Source organism: Pelecanus crispus, chromosome 1 (assembly GCF_030463565.1).
Source record: "Pelecanus crispus isolate bPelCri1 chromosome 1, bPelCri1.pri, whole genome shotgun sequence".
NCBI classification, from domain to species: Eukaryota; Metazoa; Chordata; class Aves; order Pelecaniformes; family Pelecanidae; genus Pelecanus; species Pelecanus crispus.
In genome coordinates, this window is record NC_134643.1 from 45,266,693 (window position 1) to 45,288,354 (window position 21,662).

The 21,662-nt window shown below is 39.1% G+C and overlaps 1 protein-coding gene across 2 annotated transcripts in view; it reads left to right on the forward strand.

The window, feature by feature from the left end:
* The window catches only part of SYT1 (synaptotagmin 1), a 130,601-nt gene that overhangs the window by 41,424 nt on the left and 67,515 nt on the right, over positions 1 to 21,662 (forward strand). The window contains exons 3-5 of one of the 2 annotated variants that reach the window (XM_075717915.1): positions 6,729 to 6,851; positions 11,459 to 11,626; positions 15,006 to 15,173. In XM_075717915.1, the coding sequence (XP_075574030.1) occupies positions 6,729 to 6,851; positions 11,459 to 11,626; positions 15,006 to 15,173 (459 nt within the window). The remainder of the gene's footprint in view (positions 1 to 6,728; positions 6,852 to 11,458; positions 11,627 to 15,005; positions 15,174 to 21,662) is intronic. The other variant, XM_075717921.1, reaches the window with a different exon arrangement.

The window sequence follows — 21,662 nt, forward strand, 5'->3', positions numbered from 1 at the left end:
AAAATGATTCTTTTATTACTTTTATGGTAACCTATTGTACTGTTAGGATGATATGAAGATACAGATCCTACTCATTTTCTTACATGTCTTGTTTTCTATACTGAAGGTCTTGGCACTGGAAGCTTCCATTGTTTCTTTCTTGCATTCTCTTGATTAAAAGACCAAATTTTGAATTCTTTATTCAAGACCAGAGTCTGCAGGTTCCTAATGAGAGGTGTCTAGGAAGTATGCAATTATTCCCTAAATTAAGTGATTTGAATCACACTCTCGAGACATTTACCTGTATCCACTGATTATACAGAGACTAAACTCTTACACTAAGTGCCTGAAGTTAGTGGGTATGAATAACCTACAACAGGAACAGTTCATATCAACGAGGTATACGTTTCAAACCCCATTGGGAATATTTAATTGTTTACTTTTTAAACAAAGGCATTTGTTCTTTACAAAATGATGAATAATAAATATGAACAGCAAAATAACCTTCAAGCATGAGAATATCAGATACTTGATAAAGTCCTATTTAGAGGGCTGTCAGAGGATGAACTTACCTCTTTTTAAGCAACTGAGCCAAAAGAACAGGTCTTTGCCAACTTTTTCCCCATAGATCAATGTGGCACCCAATAAATGATGTCTGTCCATATTTAGGTTAATTTTCACTGTTAAATAGATGTAGTCCTAATTGTCTAGCATGACAAATTTTTCAAACAGAAATAAATGTAGTACTCAGAGTGGTCCTCCCATGTCGAGGAGCCAGCTCTGTCCCAAAGCATACTTCCATTCATTTGGGGAGGATGAAGAACAATTGATTGAGCAGCATGCACTGGCCGAGCAGCCTAAAGCTGCCTCCTACTCACAGCCTGCTGCTTAGAGCAACCAAGCACTGCCATATGGGAAGTGGGGGCAGAGCATGCTAGCGTACTTGCAAGCGTGCTTACTTCTTTCAGTTCACGCACATGGGCCCTGCTTTCAAAGCAGAGCCCTGACCCACAGGGTGAACTTCCAAAATAGGCCCCCAGGCTGAGATCAGCTGCATCTTTTTTCAGCAAATAAATACTGGCTACAAGAAAAACAGGTTGATTTGGGGCTTAACAGCTCCAACTTGAATGTATGTATTCATATTTTACATTGAACACCTCCAGCATTTTACTGTGTTCTTCCGTTGCACCAGAATAAGTTGGTATTTTAGTACCCAAACAATTCAGCGAACTCTTAGGCTGAACATGTGGTAGAGCTCCTAAAGAAAGAAGGCCTTTTGAATAACCCAACAGACCATTTAAAACCTGGATAACAAGCAAGGAAGTAATGTCAAGGCATCACATGCTGAACACAGCAGGGTCTTGCTCATTCTGTGCATCGGTGTGGCCCACTGCTGGTGTGTGAGGCCAACACTCTTACAGCAGTAATGGCAAAGTAGATTTCACAATGACCAAAGCCTGGCTCAGCCACTGGAAACCCATGCGCAACATGCTTTTTAAATTAATTCATGGAGAGAAAGCAGATGCTGAATGAATGAAATGTTGCCTTTCCTTCTGAGGGACTCTGATAGAGAATGTGCTACAATTGCAGGCTTTTCTGCTTTGTGATAGGGAATCAGCCAGGAATTTTTAAAGGCTTTTCTTTTCCCCTGGGATAAAAATTGGCCAGGTCAGAATTACGGTGTTCTTGAATGTGAAAGAAATTGATAAGAGGTGCACCGCCATTAGTGGAAATGCAGCCATTCCTACGTGTGGAGGAAAAATTGCCTTTCTGATAAATTCATTGTTGGACATGGCACAGAACATTCTTGCTACAAAATAATATTGTTTTGTTCCATTCAGCTCAGCAGGCATTGCACAAGCCTGAGGACTGGGCATCATTCACACATTAAAAAAAAATCCCCTTCACCATGTGAACAAAAGAAATGATTGATGGGGCAGGTGGAGATGGAACTCGGGACAGCAGCATGCACTGTGCAGCAAATAAACTTACAGACTGCAGTCAGTGTTATGTTTTCCTTCTTGATGTCTCTCCTTCTTGCTTACTGGTAACTTGTTTCCTTAAAAGTGAGGCCATAGGCCACCCCATGAATGGAAGGAACCCTAAGAACTCTGTTAATGAAAGTGTTCCTTTACATACAACAGTGAAAGGCACTTTGCTCGCAGTCCTAAATAACTTGTGACATGAACTAGGTGTTAACAATGAAACACGAAGATAACCAAAATACACCTTCGTGGGTCTTTGCATCCTCCTGGTGACTCAGACATGATTGTGGCCTCTGCCTCACTGTGCAGGAGGCAAGGAAGCACACTTGCTCCCCCAGCAGCTTCGTTCCCTGGGTCTCTTATCAGTTTGCTTTCCTGGAGCTTCTGCACGTGGGGAATCTGGAGGCAACCAGCAGACCAACTGTGCGAAATCCCTTGCAGACCCCCTCGATTTCTACATGTAGTTTTGCGAGGGGTTAAATGAAAGTGTACATAAAACTGTTTTTATCCCCAGAATCTCTCTTGTGGTTTTTGGTGGATAGTAGTGGGGTGAACCCAGTGACAGGGTGCAGGGCTTTTGGTGGAACTGAGCGGGAAGCAAGGGATGTTTGCAGTATCAGAAGGGCAGCATCGCTGGAGAGAGGCTTTGGTCAGCTGGGGGAATGGGGCGGGGAGGAAGTCCAGGAAACGTAAAACCCCATGCAAGGTGTGGAGTTGGCAGAGCTGCAATTACAAGCGGTTTTTTCTTTCCTTTTTTTATGCAAAAGATGCAAGTACAAAACAAAAACTGAAAATGAAGCATTTTCTTCAACAACCCAGCAGAAAAGAGGAGACTGTAAAACCACTCTTAATTATGTTACGGAAGTGAAGAAACAACCAGCAGATTGAACTGTGCATCCCAGATTGCTGTAATTTAGCCCTGTTTGTTGTAGGAACCACTACAGAGTAGATGAGCTTGAAAACGATTAACTAAAAATGGCACAGAAAAGAAAATCCTAATTCCATATGTAGATTTATGTCTGCACCCTTGGTTAGAACTAGTTACAGAGCTCATTCAAATATGGATTAAATGAGAGGCTGCTCAAAAATTCAGTTTGTCTTCCAGGTCTAAGAAAACATATATTGTATACTGTGTGGCTCTGTTAAGGTCCCTGGCACAAAGTAACTTTTCCCACTTGCTGATTTCATTAGATGTGGATGTATCACCTTGTAATGGTTGTATTGGATTAACACTTTTTTTTGTACGTTCCTACACCTGCTTACATATAAGCCTACATTTTTCAGATACTTATACACATGTAAGAGGATATAGAGGTTTCATTGATGTGTGTTTCTGCATATGTTATGCAGAAATGAAGAAACCACTTGAGTGAAATTCACAGTCATCCCAAATTAGAAAAGATAAATCTGGTCTCCAGCACAATGTAATAATGCATTTCTATGTTGCATATTTCACAGAAAAAGCATTTAAAATGTCACGGAATTAAAAGAAATATTAGGAAAGGGAAGGCTTATATTCTTCTGCATCTAAATCTAGGCTTTCTGATCACAGTTGTGTCAGTTGAAGAGGCTTGAGGAAAAAGCTGGCTTATAATTAAAAATATTTTATTGTTTCTAAAACCAATAAAATATAGCTGCTTATTTTAATTGATTATAGCAATACAACAGTAAGATCCAGTATAGTGTGATATAGTGTGCTATAAATTGAGGGTTGCAGTACTATTCCATTAAATATTGATCTTTCAGAGAATCTCAATAGAAAATGAAAATCCCTACAGGGTGTTTCAAGTACTTTGAAGCAATCCAATTCTTCTTCCTCTTTGGAACTCAGCAGCTGCATCAAACATGAGAAACTTCTGTGCTTCCTTTGACTCAGCTTCTTCTTGAAGCATTGGCCTCTAGTTTGAAAGCAAATTCCTCTCTTGATGGTAAAAACTATTATGTACAGACTGCTGCAGAGATAATAATTTGTCATTTCTTCCCTCCCCCCACGCCATGACCTTGGCCAAATCCAAATACCGTCTCATTCTTAGTGTTTCTTAGTGCTTCGGTGTTTCTGAGTCAAGGTCACGAAGAATCATATAGCTTCTCAGCTGATGTGAGTAACATGCAATGCTTTCCATCTCCCCTGGGAAATGGCTTTCACCTTCCAGTTGGCCTCTCATAGCCTGTGGAGAAGAGTTTCCCAACCATGCAGAGTTTTCTGCCTGCTCTTCAAAACTCCCATGCAAGAGGGACGTTAGCTTCCCATTATATTTTCCATAGTTGTAGTAAGAACTTTTTCACAGTGAGTTACCCACAGCTCTGGTATCTCCTGGATTGATCAGCTATGCAGAAGAGTATATAATTTTTCTACAGAGAATATGGATATGTGACAATTGCCTTGATGCAATAGTCACAAATTCCTCATACCTGGAAATTAACATGGAAGGGTTTTTTTGCATTCTCCCTTCTATCCCTGAGGAATAGCTGTAGGATATTTCCTCTCAAACAAAATCTAGGTCAAAAGTAGATGGAATAGCAGAAAGTCCAGTACTTATCCCAGAAATGGTGATACACTGGAGATGTTTGTCACTCTTCTATTATAGAGTCCTCTATTAGGGCAATACTGAGATGATTCAGAGCAGTGGGTCTTGGAGTTAACATCCCACTCTGAGTTATTGCTTCCTGTTGTCTCCAGGCTCAGATAAATGTGGTTGCTTCAATTGGATTGAGTCACATCTTTTTTTTTTTTTCTTTCATGATCACAAAACCTCAAGCTTATTTTTATTACCAATGAAAGCAAGGTGTTTGGCATAGCCACATCACCCTGTATCCTGAAAGTCCCACATATGGTCCTACAGGGGCTGTGCCTCAAACTGGCTTTGCTCCAACAGTATCCTTTTGCCACAAAGCCTGTCAGTTTTGAAGTGTCACGCTTGTTATTGTACTAACAAAAATGATGTGCTACAGCCAGGGAACTCACTAGCAGCTCAGCGATTAAAATGTCTCAAAATAATCTTCTTTTCAGGCAGTTCACCCCTTCCAAATAGAAATGGTTTAGTTCAAAAAGTATTACTCTTCCAACACCACAGGTGATTCTCATCCACTACTGACCTTTTCCACTGATCTCATCCAGGTACACTGTAATTTATGTTCCTAGTAAAGAGTCCATCATTCACTAACATACAGATATTTAACTCAAACCCAGCTCCTCAGCTTGCATAAATCAATGTTGTTGCATTGATTTCAGTTGAGCTATGCCAGCTGAATTTCTAGCTTATTTCAAAAAGTAGAGAAATAATTGCTTAATACTGTACAGTTTTGAGTCTGACCTTTTGAATTTAGATCTGGCTTCTGAAAAATAACATTTCTACCTCAGAGATCAATCTTTTCTCTTACCACACCCACGCAACTGTTGCATGGCCCCCACTGCCTTCATGGCTGAGTGAGAATGTTAATGCTTTCATGTTCTTTCTTTCACCAAACACCATCTACCGTGGGTACAGCTACTTTCCAGCATTGCTGTCTCTTCAGATAGAGAGCTCCAGCTGCAACCTTTTATGTATGCGGTAGGTTTCTTCAGACCACCTCACACTGTGAAAAAAGAAAGAACATAACAAATCTTATTCTTGTGCTTAATAGGCTGTTTCTGCAAGCAGAAGCTCCATACAGAAGGAATTTTCATCCAGATAGGGCTCTTATAGATAAGCTTACTGCTTACTATAACATGCAAATAACAGTTCTGGATGAATTCTCAGTATTGATTCCTTGTTTTCACACTCTCAACTTTATTTTCACATTTGCCACAATTTTTCACTATTTGTCTCATCACTTCTGCCCATTTTTCAGTTCTTACTCAGGTAAGAATCTGCTGGAATAAGAGCTACGTAGTTAGTTATGGTTCGTATGGTTTAATAATTGTATGAATTCCCTTTTCCACAGTGCAAATACTTCTGCTTTCTGGTACAGCACAAAAATGGCATCATTTAGTATTTTAATTATGTATAAAATCTAAGATAACTGCTGTGTCCTTTAAAAATAGCAGGTTTTATGCAATAGAGAAAGCTGTAAGCAGTTCTGTATTTCTTTATTTTTTGTGTTTCTTTCTAAGCAAACTAAAATCAACTTTCAATCAATTTGGTTCAGCCAAGCTTTATAGCGAGAATGAATAAAAAGGAAATTGGTCTCGGGAGGGAGGGAAAAGGAGAAACATGCATTTGCTAATGGCATGGTGAAAACTTTGCTTCCATATTCATTCTAAATAAACATGAAAAATGTTTGGCATATGATTGTAGGAAGAACTCATCCACAGCACATGCTCTTTATCATAGTAATCCTACAGAAACGCGTTGCCAATTGCAAACAATTCACAGCATGCACAACCAGGTTTGACATTGCCAAGGTATTCTTAAGTCGAATGAATGCGTGACTTTGCTTATTCAATAGCATGTTTGCCTCCTTGTGCCTCTTTAAGAGCCAGTGTGAGCCCAGAAGAATTTTTTTATATTGAATTGATATTTTGTTTCTACTCTCAGGTTTTATAACAATCGTTGCTTGTAGTAGTCCAAGAAGCTTTCTTCCTACTTCCATTGCTTGCTTGCCGATTTATAAAATCTTCTTGAGCAACATAGATAGTATAAACATATATCTAAACTGCATATTTGGATTTCTGCTGTCATGCTTGCTTTTAGTGGCTTTAAAATAGATTTGAGGACAGTGTCTATTTTAAACTGGTACTTAAGAGTTTGCCTTATTTATTGGTATTACATTCCTTCTTTCCAGGCTCTTAAGGATGATGATGCTGAGACTGGGCTGACTGATGGGGAAGAGAAGGAAGAACCCAAAGAAGTGGAGAAACTAGGGAAAATCCAATATTCTTTGGATTATGACTTCCAGAACAACCAGGTTTGAAACAACCAACCTGTAATATTTCATTTCTGTGTGTGCAAGGGGAGAATGAAGTAATATGTTTAGTTATGGTAGATATTTCTGAAATCCTTACTGCTTGCACGGAGTAAAGGGAGAAAGCAAGACTGAAGGTTCACGACAGAGGTACTACTAAATTGGTATTCAATGTACTCGGAGTTTATATTACACCTTTAATCAAAATTGACACACAGTTTTATCTAATGGTTATTAATAACTTATATTAAGGCGTCACCAATCAATGTCAACCGACATTATATTATGGAGTCTGCATGCAGACAGTAAAAGATAGCTTCAGCCTTCAGGTATTTAAAATGTAAGCAAACAAAAGATGGGACATAAAAGTAAATTGATTCATTGTGGGTCTTTTAGCAAGTTGATAAGATTGCCAGGAGTAGCTTTCTCACACTTCAAGTGTGCACTTTGCCTTATTAACTAGCTGCATCAGGTTCTGTTGCTTTCCTTGGCTAGTACAACTACTAGCCAAGAAAATTTTAGTTTGGAACAAAAGTTGAAATGTAAAGGTCTGTCCCCAAAAAAACAGGAAAGTTGGACAAGAAGAATGTTTCCAGTCAAGGACTGATACTCCTTCAGTACCCTACTCTGAAGCTGGTAAGACCAGCCTTTGGCATACTTGCCCAAGTTCTCAGTAGGAATAGACACCGTAATGTAATGTAGACCTAGAAGCAACCTACTTAACAGGTCTGGCCACATCCTGAACTAGCTCATAGTTAATTCCCCTCCCTGGCCCTTTGCTGTGGTTGGAATCACTTTTGTCAATTACACCAATTCACAGCCTCACATCAAAACTCACTGTGCTTAACTTGGGACCGAAGTACACCAATACAGCTGACTTCTTCACTTCTGCGTGTCTTTCAGTGAACTTGAGAATACATATCCTGCATTTCATTTTTTTTGGCAAATTCAGTCAAAACCACATCATTCTTCACTATTTAGGGAAAGAAATGACTACTGAACTTAAATCCCTGTTAATTCCTATTATTCACCCGAACTGACTTCCACATGTACTTGTGATCTATTTCCACATTCGGATTCTTCATTTGATGCTGTTCATGGAATGCAGTACACTTACTTGTTGCAAGACAAAGAAAATAAGGTAAATTAAGAAAAATTTCTGTGTCAGCAGGGTATTTACACACAGCTATGACCTGGTGTAATACATAGTATTTCCCTGTCTTTTTGACTATCTTGACTACGAGTGCTTGTTTTTCAATGCAAGAGCCAAAAAGAATTCTGAAGCCTTTCAAGAACCTGTGGTTAAAGGAGCTTTTCCTTGACTCCCAGAGCAAATTCCCTGGCCGTGTGATGAGTTACACTGATCCCCCTTGAAATCAGTAGGAAATCAGTATGAAGCATTAGACTCTTCAGAAGCAGAAGATCTAAAGGGGGGGAGAAAGGAAAAACTGCAAATGTGTTCTGACAAATGGATTTCAGTTTCCTTAGAATATGAAAACAAAATTTCTGTGTGAATTTTATTAAGGAAATGTGGATTTTGTGAACGGTATTTTACAAAGGGAAATAGGATGGGAGAGCAACAAATCTGTGGAAGTGTGTAATATTTAATTAAGGTAATAAATTATTTGAGTTATGGATTCATAGAATCATAGAATGCTTTGGGTTGGAAGGGACCTTTAGAGGTCATCCAGCCCAACCCCCCTGCAGTGAGCAGGGACAGCTTTAACTCCATCAGGTTGCTCAGAGCCCCGTCCAACCTGACCTTGAATGTTGCCAGGGATGGGGCCTCTACCACCTCTCTGGGCAACCTGTTCCAGTGCTTGACCACCTGCACTGTAAAAGATTTCTTTCTTATGTCTAGTCTAAATCTATTCTTCTTCAGTTTAAATCCATTATTCCTTGTCCTGTCACAACAGGCCTTGCTAAAAAGATTCTCCCCATCTTTCCTGTGGGCCCCCTTTAAGTATTGGAAGGTCGCAATACGGTCTTCCTGCAGCCTTCTCCAGGCTGAACAAGCCCAACTCTCTCAGCCTGGCCTCATAGGAGAGGTGCTCCAGCCCTCGAATCATTTTGGTGGCCCTATTCTGGACCCGCTCCAACAGCTCCATGTCCTTCTTGTGCTGAGGGCCCCAGAGCTGGACACAGTGCTCCAGGTGGGGTCTCACCAGAGCAGAGCAGAGGGGCAGAATCACCTCCCTCGACCTGCTGGCCACGCTGCTTTTGATGCAGCCCAGGATTCGGTTGGCTTTCTGGGCTGCAAGCGCACATTGCCAGCTCATGTCCAGCTTTTCATCTACCAGTACCCCCAAGTCCTTCTGTGCAGGGCTGCTCTCAATGCCTTCATCCCCCAGCCTGTATTGATATTGGGGATTGCCCCATCCCAGGTACAGGACCTTGCACTTGGCCTTGTTGAACCTCATGAGGTTCACACAGGCCCACCTCTCCAGCTTGTCCAGGTCCCTTTGGATGACATCTCGTCCTCCTGGTGTGTCAACCGCACCACTCAGCTTGGTGTCATCTGCAAACTTGCTGAGGGTGCACTCAATCCCACTGTCTATGTCATTGATGAAGATGTTAAATAGCACCGGTCCCAGTACGGACCCCTGAGGGACTCCACTTGTCACCGGTCTCCATGTGGACATCGAGCCATTGACCACAACCCTCTGGATGCGACCATCCAGCCAAGTCCTTATCCATCGAACAGTCCACCCATCAAACCCATATCTCCCCAATTTAGAGAGAAGGATGTTGTGGGGGACTGTGTCGAACGCTGTACGGAAATCCAAGTAGATGACATCCATTGCTTTTCCCTTGTCCACTGATGCAGTTACTCCTTCATAGAAAGCCACTAGGTTGGTCAGGCAGGACTTGCCCTTGGTAAAGCTGTGCTGGCTGTCTCGAATCACCTCCCTGTCCTCCATGTGCTTGAGCATATCTTCTAGGAGGATCTGCTCCATGATCTTGCCAGGCACAGAGGTGAGGCTGACAGCTCGATAGTTCCTCTCTTATTTTGCTGCTCTAAACTATGTTGCAGCTTCATATTTGTCAGAGGATAGATGATACAAAAGAGTAGAAGAGGGGATTCAGTTAGATTAGTATAGCACAGTGGCATGAAACTACAGACCAAAAATCTGGCTAATACATTGCACGGCGTTAAGAATGGAGACAAGATGACCAGTGTACTCTTCAGAGTACGATGCCTCAGTTTTAGAGAGAGAAATTTTAAAAGGGAATCAAATTGCTTTTCAACTCTGTTAACTAAAAGTCATAAACTTGTTTTTCACTCTTTGATGTGAAAGACTTGATGTAGATCCTGAGCCTATCCATGTATTTATGCATCTAGAATAAGAATGAGACAGAAAAGGAAAAGTGTTTCTTACAGCTAAAGAAAAATTTTTCTTGGAGCTTAAGAGCTCCCACCTATAGGTGGGAAAGTATCCAGGCCATACTGTGAATTTAAAACTGGTAAAAATAAGTTCGACTTTGAGGAATCTCTCAGAAGCCAGAAGCTACTTTCCTAGGTTGACTATATTGTTCTGTATTCCAGTTGTTAGAGCTTCTGTTTCCAATTTTAAACAATTCATCCATGAGAGAAGCAAATATATTGTGACTGAAACACTGATTTAGAAGAAAATATTCTCAGATTTCATTCACAGTTCTTAATATCTTGTCTCCAGATTGACCTTGAAGAGTCATTTGAAAGTTTACCTTAGTTCTCTGTCTATGAAACAAGATTAAAAGTATTTTCTTTCTCTCAACTCCATTATGCTGGTGAGGACTAATACAGGCTGGGGTGTCTAGATAACATAACGTAACGTAACGTAACGTAACGTAACATAACATAACATAACATAACATAAGCCTTCACTTATAACATTTAAAAAATGGCCAAGGCATTTACAAGTTTCAAATGTGCTTCAGTCTTATTTTTAGAAGTGTATAAGAGATTTAAGAACTAATTTTTCTGTTTTTCAATGGGATTACGAATTGTTATTAGGATTTAGTTATCAAAAGTTAGTTTTCATGGGGCATTTTTTGAAAATGCTTTCCTTAGTTTACTGCCTAAACCCATTTGTATACCTAGCCAAAAAATTTAAATATAAGGAAGACTGCAAGATCCATTTGTTTTCAATAAAGCTCTGCCTGACGATTTGCATTTGATACATCACCTTTTTGTGTTTGGTTGGGGAGAAGGTTGCATGTTGAGGATTTAGAATACAAATTTTGTAGTCAAAATTAGACATTCTTGATTGTTTAATAATGTGATTTCTATTCATGGTGCCCAGCATAGGCAAATAATGCACAAGAGAAGAGAGCAATTGAAAGTTATTTGATTGCAGTCTGTAAAAAGATGAAGTCTGTATTTATCTGTAATCAGCTGCCCTTTGAAAACCTCTTTTCTGCTTAAAAACAGCCTTTGTACAGTCTGCATCTGCCATAATTGGTTTTCTAAAGTCTATAGTGTTGCTTCATTTGCCTTCCCTGAAGGGGGGAGCAGGAATAGTTTTTCATAGACCAGAAATAGAGTCTGCATGTGTATTTCTCTGTTACAGTTTTTTTTTATAAATATCTATTTGAAATTTCATTCTGCTGTTTTTCTCTCTTTTCAGCTTCTGGTTGGGATTATTCAAGCAGCTGAGCTGCCTGCTTTAGATATGGGTGGTACCTCTGATCCCTATGTGAAAGTTTTCCTGTTGCCTGATAAGAAGAAGAAATATGAGACAAAAGTCCACAGAAAGACCCTTAACCCTGTTTTCAATGAGCAATTTACATTCAAGGTATTTTTTTTTATAATTATTGAAACTTTTTTATTTAACAAAACACTACGTATCTCATCCTTGGCTACAAAGTTAGATGTCTTAGTTAATTGGTAATGGCAGCGTAGTGATTTTTCATGTTGTAGAAACCTCTGATATTCAATCTTATGACAAAAATGGTATAACATAGGGTCAGACGTCAGTAGGTGTAAAAGGCACAGTTTGATTTTAGGCACTTCAGTTATCCTGATATGACAATCTGATCCACATTTTATGGCTGGATAAAACTTACAAGAAAGTCAGAAAACAGTGACACTTCAACAAATGTCGGGTAAATTTCACTAGACCAGCATTTTCGTTAAATGTCTTTGTAGTCTGATTTATGAATTTCAGTATACCATTTCTTTTACCCTCAAAAATAAATTAAAACTCAGGGAAGGTAAATGGATGAAGGACAATATGGCAGATTAATCTTGCTAGACTTTGTCATAGCAATTCTTTGCCATGCTGTTTTACATATGAAAAGAAATCATATCTCAGGTTTAATAACATATGAATTAAATAAACGTAGCTAAGCCCTACATTGCAATATTTAAGTCATTCCAATAGCATCTATCAATAGTGTTTTTCTAAAACTGTAGCTGTGCCTAAACCCCATTACAATACAATAAAGGAATACTATACGGCATGTTTCATGGGGCTTCTAATATACATTCCTCTGCTGTTACTTTAGGCCCTTCTCTCTATACCCAATCATATAATGACAGCTACAGATTGAAAACAGGAACAGTGAAAGACTCAGGCTATGTAATCATTCAATGAGAAAGATATCCCTGGAGGCCAGAACTACTACTGCATATATAAGCTTATTTTTTCCCTTGAAGATGTTCATAAAAATAATCTTTTGTGGGGAGTTATTTTTTTCTTGAGCTTTCCTAAGAGAGTATTTAAAAGAAAACAGAGTTATAAATTACAGATTCCCTTGCAGCTCACAAAAGAAAAGAAAGAACCAATAACGCTGTCATCTAAGATGAAGGCACAAATTATAAATCAGATCATCCACTCCTGGGCTATAATGTCCACTTGTTTTAAGTCACATCTTTAATATTCAAATTTTATGCCCCAGAAGAAAGTTTGCTTTCCACTCAAGACCTGACAGAGTGTTTAGGTGCATCCCAATATGGTACTGATCATCCCCTGGATACTGTGGTCTGTACTCAAGAGAAAATCAACGGAGCATGCCAAGTGCTATCATTGTTCTGGGGACTACAGTGAAAAAGACAAGCGGCCATTTAACAGGTGCTGCAACTCTAATAAATAACTTCTGTGGGAACTACTGACGATATCTTGTTTACTTGGGCAGAGCCTTACTTCTGTGACCTGCTTCAGGTGGTGCACAGCTTCTGTTGGCATCCTTCCCATCTCTCTCTTTGGCAGAGCTGCCCACCAGGCAGCCCAGCCCCATTTTGTTACTTTATCCCAGGGCGCAGGTGTGAGCTGCCCGCCTTCCTCCCAAAGAAGGGCTAATGGGGATGAGATGGGTTATGTTTCTGCTGTATTGCATCTTGAGCCCAGGACCTCAATCCTTGTCTTCTTTGGGTGGTTCCCCATGTTAGTCCCCTTTTCATTTCTGTTTCCCAGACATCCATGGTGCCGCTTCAGGGTGCAGGTGTTCGTCAGGCTCCAGCTGTCTGAATTGTATACCTGCTCTATGCTGCCAAAAGGAAACTGAGAAATCCTGGCTGGACTACACCAGTCTGGCAAAGAGAGGTGTTCCTCCCCAGGCCCAACGTGGGATGTGGGTTCATGTCTGGAGGAGTGATGCATGTGCCAGAAAAACACTCCCATATGTGTCCTTCTACCAAGGTCTCACCTGCATTAAGTCAAGAGGCTGAGTATCTCTGAGCAGAGCAGAACGCAGGGAGAGGGAGCAATCCTTCACAAGAGCTAAGGACATCCTTGGTTGTTCTGAGCAAATCTGTAGGCTGAGGCTGCTTTAGAGGTAATGAATGGAGGAAGCACTGCCACTAGATCTTCTTTGAAAAGGAAAGTAGCTAAAATAAGCTTTACTGAGGTCAAGTTAATGATTAAAAAAAAGTAAATAATGATAAATGTAGTCTTTTCATGCATTCCAGATGACCAGGATCCATTAAGTGGTATTGTAAACTGATAGAGAAAGAAACTTTAGAACATTTCTCTTCCCCTGTTTTTGAAGCTGCATAAAAATAAAAGTGAAATTATATGGCATTTTGCCTTCCACATACTTTTACCTTCTATAGCTTTTTAGAAGCTACAAATAATTTACAGAATCAAAATGGATTTTTCTGTAGTATTTGCTACAATACACAGCTACGTACGCACTGAAACTATTGTACTCAGTAATGGAAGCTGGAGCTTCTTTTAAACATTATATAACATATTATGAAAAAGAAAAACTACTCATGTTATTAGTAAGTATTTCAAAAAGCAAGTGGAAGCCTAACAGTAACAAAAGACAACAGTCCTAGGGTTTAAACAGACCAGAACATACAGCGGTTAACAAGGTCAATGATAATGCCACGCTTTCATGTCTCTTTTTATATAGACAATTAATAGAGAAATGCTTACAGAAGCCAATGGAAACCATTTATACTTGCAGAATATATTCAAATTGACCAAGTGTTCAGTGTAAATCCAAACAATTCCTAAATCAGTCCTCTCCAGATAGCCACTCAAGTGCAGCTTACCTGAACTGCACATCTTCATCTGAATATTAAAAATGTGACTCATGAGCATCCTAACTCACAGCATCTGTCCAAAACACATCAGAACAGCTGGAGAATTACTCAGAACTTGGCCTTCTGCCACCACAATTTCTAGCTGTACACTGTGACTTAGAAAGCACCTTAGTGTCTACAGTGTGAAAGGTATAATAATGAAAAATATGCCTTGGTAAGTAATAGGTAGTGTTACTGTAAGAGAACTATTTAGTGTCTAATTACTTTGTGTCAGGTACAGTAAGCATTTTCTGTTTTTTTCATCGGTCTGGGAGCTACCCATTTCTGAGTGATGACAGCTGATTTATTGAGGGAAAGACACCATCGTGTGAAAAGTTCATGTGTCTTCAGTGCAAATAATTGGGCTTCCTGTTTCAGTTTCATCACCCACAAAATGATTTGAAGTAGAATGAGAAAAACCCATGGAGTGATGAGTGAGCTGCCACATTGTTCTATCGAGTGCCAGAGCCTGGTCTCAAAAAATACTGCGTCTGGTGACTCTGAAACAAATACAGCTCATAATTTTCTCTGCAGTTCAATTTACCTGAGATGACAGCTGATAAACCAAAGAAACAGATTTGCATTGTAGTGGACTGATCTTTATTGTCTCAGATACGGAGTTTGTCATTTTCTCTTCTTTGCAGGTGCCGTACTCTGAGCTGGGTGGAAAAACTTTAGTGATGGCGGTTTATGACTTTGATCGTTTCTCCAAACATGATATCATTGGGGAATATAAGGTTGCGATGAACACAGTGGACTTTGGTCACGTCACTGAGGAGTGGAGGGACTTGCAAAGTGCAGAGAAGGAAGAGGTAAGAAAAATCAGCCTTGTGTTTTTTCCCCCCAGGACACTTTTATCCTCAGCTAGAGAAACAGTCAAGCTAGCAACACTTTTTTTGCCGAGACAGCTCCCATCTATTATCAGCATTTCTCAGACTTACTTTGCCTGAAAAATTTTTGATAAGCATCTTTTCCAATACTCACTGAATGGTACATTCTCCTTTGCTAATCCTATTTTCAATCTTTTTGATACTTTATGCAACTTATTAAGAAAGTTTTCATGAGTTTGACTTTTTCTTGTATTGATGCAGTTTGGGTAAATAGAATTTGTGTTTGAATTATAAGAGCAGTGTGCATTTAGGCTTCTTTGTGGCCCTAATCATTCACAATGTTTGCATCTCAAGGCATCTTATTGTGCATGAAGATAATGGTAGGTTTTTGTTGAAATACCTTACAGTTTTATTGAGCTGCTATGCAATAATATCCATTGATTAGAGTTATGCATTTGACAAAGACCTTAGAACGGCATCTCACTCAAATATTAATCACCTTTTTTGTTTTCCTCTCTGTGCCAATACCCTGTGGGTTCATTATTTAGTAGGCATAGAGCTACATGTGCACAAGACAGTTTTTGGAAATATTTCATCACTAAATTGTGCATCCTGTGAGGTTGTTCATACTGGTACATCCACCTTTTTGCTTATTATAAGACAATTTTGTTCTCAGTTTTACATTATTTTTCCTTTTGATTGCTAGAAAATATCTGCCCACTCGTAATAGTCAGAGTGCACAGCATGCTTAGTTCTCTGGTGGAGAAGAAGGAATCTGAGTCTGAGTTCCTTGTTGTCTAATTTAGTTAATAAGCTGGTTTGGATTCCAATGTTAGTTTCTGCAATTAAAGGGACAATCTCTGGATGAAATCTTTCTTTAATACAAGTGCCGAAAACCTGAATATTGGATTTAGACTGCAAGTTGTGAAAAATTCAGCAGATGCTGAGCCATGCAGCCTTCTCAGATTTTCAGAAATGGTAGATTTCAGTCTTGCCTTTTTGAGGGTTTGTTTTTCAAGACTATTTTCAGATGGCTTTCTTCTGCTGCTTATTGATTTGAAAGCCACTGCTACATCGAGACTATTCTGCATGGCATTGTTTCATAGTGACAGCATTTGCAGGGCTCTCTTGTTGCATGTGACATTGGTACCCATGCTATATGGGGCATTTTTCTTCCACTCTTAGAGCTAAAGATGAAAATGAAAAAAAGAGAAAAAGGAAGTTTGCAGTTCAAGAGCCCTGTTCCTTTAAGGCCTCAGCATACTGGAAAACTAGAAATGTGAAATTGGAGTGTATTAATCCTTCCAAACTTTATTAAATATCAAATTGGACTTTTATTGCACTATTGTGTGTGATATCGAAGTGTTTCATGTTTCTCTGTTTCAAAACACATAAAATAAGCCAAATACTACAACAAAGAATTTAAACTTTACCTTTTTAGTATAACTTCAAATTTCTAGAACATAAACAATGATATCCCCGTATGCAGCTGACAGATAACATGGTACAGATTAGCATGGGGTTTCATATGTCTTTGTGGCATAGAACATTGCCTCTTGAGTTTTCTAGCTCAACTCCACAGTAAGACCTGCCTCAGCCACTTGGTTGCTTCATAAAGTTCACATCCTGCTAATACAAAACAATGATAACGTTGCTTGAAGCAGATATTGAACAGTGTGAGTTACTTCCAAAAATGCATTCTGACTTGGAAAGAACTTTTTATTAAAACAGGAGGTGGTAATTAAAATAAATAATTCTTAAAGTATTTGGATGTTAGAAGAGTATTGCAAGAGCTTGGAACAGTTTGCAGTAGAGACAAAATCTAGGTTGTACCTTATTTGTGCTTTCAGAGCCCAAGTGAACTGATGGATGTTTGTTTTTACATGTTTGTCATTTGTCTGTGCAAATATGTGTGCATGAGTCATGTTAGCTAGAAGAAACTAGCTTTTCTTAGTTCTCATTTGAGCCTCTGCCCTCACCTTTCTTCAAATTTCAGGTACTATATATGCAGAAAAAACACTGTCATTTTTATAAATTTTTTTGATAGGGCCTTTTTGAAGTTACTATGAATGTGTGGCTTTTTTATTTATAAGAGGCTAGGCAATATGATCTTATGAAAACATCATGAAAAATTGTGCTTACACCAACTCCCTAAATATTTTTTCATAATACAGGAGGTCTCCTGTTTCGTTTTTGCATCTCTGTGCTCATAAGCATGCAAGGTATCAAATAAATATGGGAAAACATGATAACTTAGGTTAGTTAGAGACTTTGTTAATCTTAGTTTTCTATACATGAGTTGTAGCTTTTCTACAACAGCTCCTGAGCTCACTGTACAAATAAAAAGAAGTGACCCCACAGAAACCAGTTACTCAAGGTGTAGGTAAGCCAAGTATATTTAATTCAAAAGGTCTTCACTTATTTTTTCTCTGTTATGGAACCTCTACTTCTGTCATATGTATGTTGAGCCTGATTCAAAGAATTGCTTAGCCCGGTTTGGAAAAGAAATCTCTGCCACAAATGAAGAGAGTTACATCTGTCAGTGGTTTGGGAGCTGTTTCACATGAAATGTCATTCATAGTTTCATATTTGACTACTGCCAAGTAACTCACCATCTTCGACGTTCCAGCCCCTGCTCCACAGCAAAGATGTCAGAGAAATTCTAGTACATTTTATGTGATAATAGGTAGGGGACAGAGAGGGATGGGGGAGGTCCTATCTCTATAAACCTGTAATCAGGTGACACAGCAGACATTGCAGAATTCACAGCAGATATAGCTGCGACCAAGAAGTACCCTGGCTTCAGAATTAGCAAATACAGTACTGCGCATATAAAGGCTAACATGATTTACCTAGGCCAGATGAGTGGCCACAGACACATGCTTGTATCTTGGTAGTGATCATGAATGTGATATGGCAGTCTGGCTTTCTAATTGTAAGAAAACATGACAAAAATTGAATTAAAACCTAAGAAACTGGATTTCATCAGACAAATGTATGACAAATGTAATTTTATTACTACAAAAAAATCTTTTGTAGACTATTCTACATGTTATAATTGCATAATTAATCTGTCCCTGAAAAGCACATCTGTATGTAGTCTGCAATATTTGAAAAATGACACGTTTTGTTTCCTTTTTTGCCCTTACAGCACTTAGATAAGTTTGTAAGTTCTTAACAACCTAGCACTAACTAGAATTCTATGTGTGTTTGCAATTAAGTATCAGATGCCAAACTATCCTTAATGTTTTCATTATGACCCCAAAACAAAATGCATACCAAAGCGCATCAGTGGCAATTGTCACTAGTCACTTTGAAAGAACCATCTAGGTGGCATCAGTCAAACTGAGTATAAAAATCTTATTTTTATTTCACTTTATGTAGAATTCAGTTGATGCACATCACAGAATATACAATTTAATTAACAGTGCAATCACAGAGGGCAAAATCATTTTACGAGCAGTTACTCTTCTTTTTGCTCATAAAGCTGCACTGTACTTTCCATCCTTTTTTCTAAACGGGCTTGAAATTGATGGCAGATGATGTTTAATGAAATATTTGAAACTCAACCTCTCATAGCCCAGTCATTTGAATGGCATCTCTCTGACAATGCATTATCTTCTGGGAAAGGTCTTATTAATATATTTATGTTGGTGAAGCACTTTGAAGGTACAAGGTTTTATGTAAGCATTTGTTACGACTGTGAGAGGGCTTTGGGAATGTATGAGTCTGTACAATGACTGCTAAATATTGGGGAGGCCACTACTAATGAGCTGCATACCTTGAATCCTTTTTTCCTGGCTGCTTTTAGCTCTGCTGTCCTTGTAAATGTATGGAGGTGATTTATCTAGCAGTCCTTCAGTCTCATATGACTGAGAGCATGGGAGGGAAGAGTGGTAGATACTGAAAGATTATTCACTTTCACCAAGTTTGACATATAATAGTTTGGGCACAGAGTGTTAAAAAACAGATGATAAGAGTTTACTCCTCTGTGTCATCTACCAGATGTCACTGCCATTAACTTTATCTGAGTACACACTGCATCCAATATCTGTTATCACGCCAGTACAGAAGGCCAGACAGACCTCTTCTTTGCTCACAGCAGCGTGAATCATACTGAGAGTCATCTCCTGCATACTTCAACTGATTTCCCTCCAGACATTTTATTATATTGGCACTTAAACTGAAAACCTGTTCTAGCAAACATTCCAAGAAATTTTAGGGAATATAAGGAAGAGCAGGAACAATTCTTTCCCTTGAAAGCAGTGGAGAAGCAGAGCCTTCATCCATGAGAAGGATCTTTGACCTGCCAGTATCCACCACCAAGAGTTCTGCAGACCTCTTACGGCTGCCATCAGATAAGATGCATTATCTGATCAGGCATCCACCATGGATAGAATACATGATGGATGCTCATATCACAGTGGGTTGTGGTTAGGTATATTTTGGATGGAAGTCTGCTGGAAAACACCAGCAAGATGGACAACAGCTTCACTCCTACATGATGCACAATCCCAAGCAGGAGAGATGCTACGATACTGCCTTGCAGATGGGTGAGATGCAAGCGGTGTGCAGCTGGGGAGTGAAAGACCCGTTCTGTGAAGCTTGACATGTACGGTATTCATGCTGATTTTTCTTTCCTTCTTCTAAAACTGAAAGTTGAAGGAAGGAGATGGAAAAGTGGGCCTGAAATGAGTATATTTAATACCTCAGGATGAGAGGTATATAGAACTTGGAGAGTGACAAAGTTAGTAAGCTGCCTAGCTTATTGAATTCTCAGCCCTGAAACTTGCAGAGAGTTAAGAGGAAAGGACATTTTTACAAATGTCACTGCCAAATCACGGTAGCAAATCACTGTCATTTTCTGTTATATCAGAGGTGGACAGATGATCTAATAGACCTTTCCCATCTCTAATAATAACACTTAGTTCTTATACAGCTTTGCAGATAGCACAGTGCTTTGCAAAAGGAAGTGTCATTATCCCTATAGAGATTCTGTCAGAGTGTCAGCCGAATTTTAAAATGTGAGATCTCCTTTATTTAGCTGCATATTATGTTGGATCACTATGTTTTCTGCATGGTGTTCAAGTTTTCTCAAGTTCACTTCATCTTACACCCAATTAAAACTTTAAAATGTTAAATCTAAGGGTTTTTTTAATTTTCAGATTTTGTGGCAGTTACATACAGTAAATGCACAACGTTGAACATACATTCACTTAAGTGCACAATGTTGAATGTTAAGTGCAACAGCTGTCCTGCAGAGGAACTGAATTTGATAGTGAGACAGGGAACAAACCCTTAATATGAGGGAGATGGCTTACATTTGAGAACAAACAAGCCTGATTTGAAATTCTTCAGCTGTTAGTTAGTTGTTTTTCAGCTTGAAATTGAAGATGTTGAAAACGTTGTGATTTTAAAGGTAAAACCGTATGACTCAAGCACAGCAGTTACAGTACTGTTTCAGGCTATTAGAATTATGCATTTCTTTTTTCGCCTTTCATACTCAGCTGACAATCCCACTATATACCTTTGTTGAGTATTCTCTTTCTTAACTCCCTCTCTGGAAAAGACACCTACCTTAGTAGGTCAGAGGCATTCTTGTGTTACAACAGAAAGAATGTAATTGGCTTACTTGAAATCAAAAGGGAACTTGTCTTGATTCATCTCAGACTGTCTGGCTTTACAGATATTAAATTCAAATACAGAGGACAGCAGACAAGAAGGAGAAGTTCACTGATAAATTCAGGCCCTGCTGGGGCCCTTCTGTTTCTGGACAGTATTCATTCTGAGATCAGAAAAACTTGTATTGCTGATTTGTCAAAAACATGCTTATTACTGTTTGACTTTCAGTGTGGAAGGGCATCTTGAGGTTAAACTGTGCTGACAAAGTAGATCCTACACTTGGTGCTAAGCATCTAATGATCCATCCACAAAATAATAACAGTTATATTAATGTCGATTCTAGACAAGGCATATTTCTAAAGACCTTGTAGAAAGTTGCAAGGAAGGAATAGTGGGCAATTCCCCATCTCTGCCTCTTAAAGTTATTGTGTGGTTTTTTATTGCTCAAGCATAGGATATTTTAAAATGCTTAACAGAGGAGAGAGACCAGACCAGCCAAGGAGTTCAAAAGCACTGGACTTGGATGTTAAACATACAGTGGCATTTGGAAAGCAATGTTCTGAATCACGTTTTCATAGGCTTTTGAGAAAGATGCTGAGAGGGATCAAAATCATCTTAGAGTTCTTCTTGAAAAGGCTTAAGCAGAATTTATATCACTTAGATGCTGGAAGTATTCTCCATGTATGTGCAAGTGATTCATTCAGGTAGCTGATGTATCAGTCATTAGCATGGGTTGGAGTATATTCCAAGGGGAAGGTGCTAAAGCTACGCTACAAAGAGATCTTTTGGATGGAAGCTGCAGAAGTAGTTCCAGGGAATTCAGCCATAATCGCAGAGTACTCCCAGTTA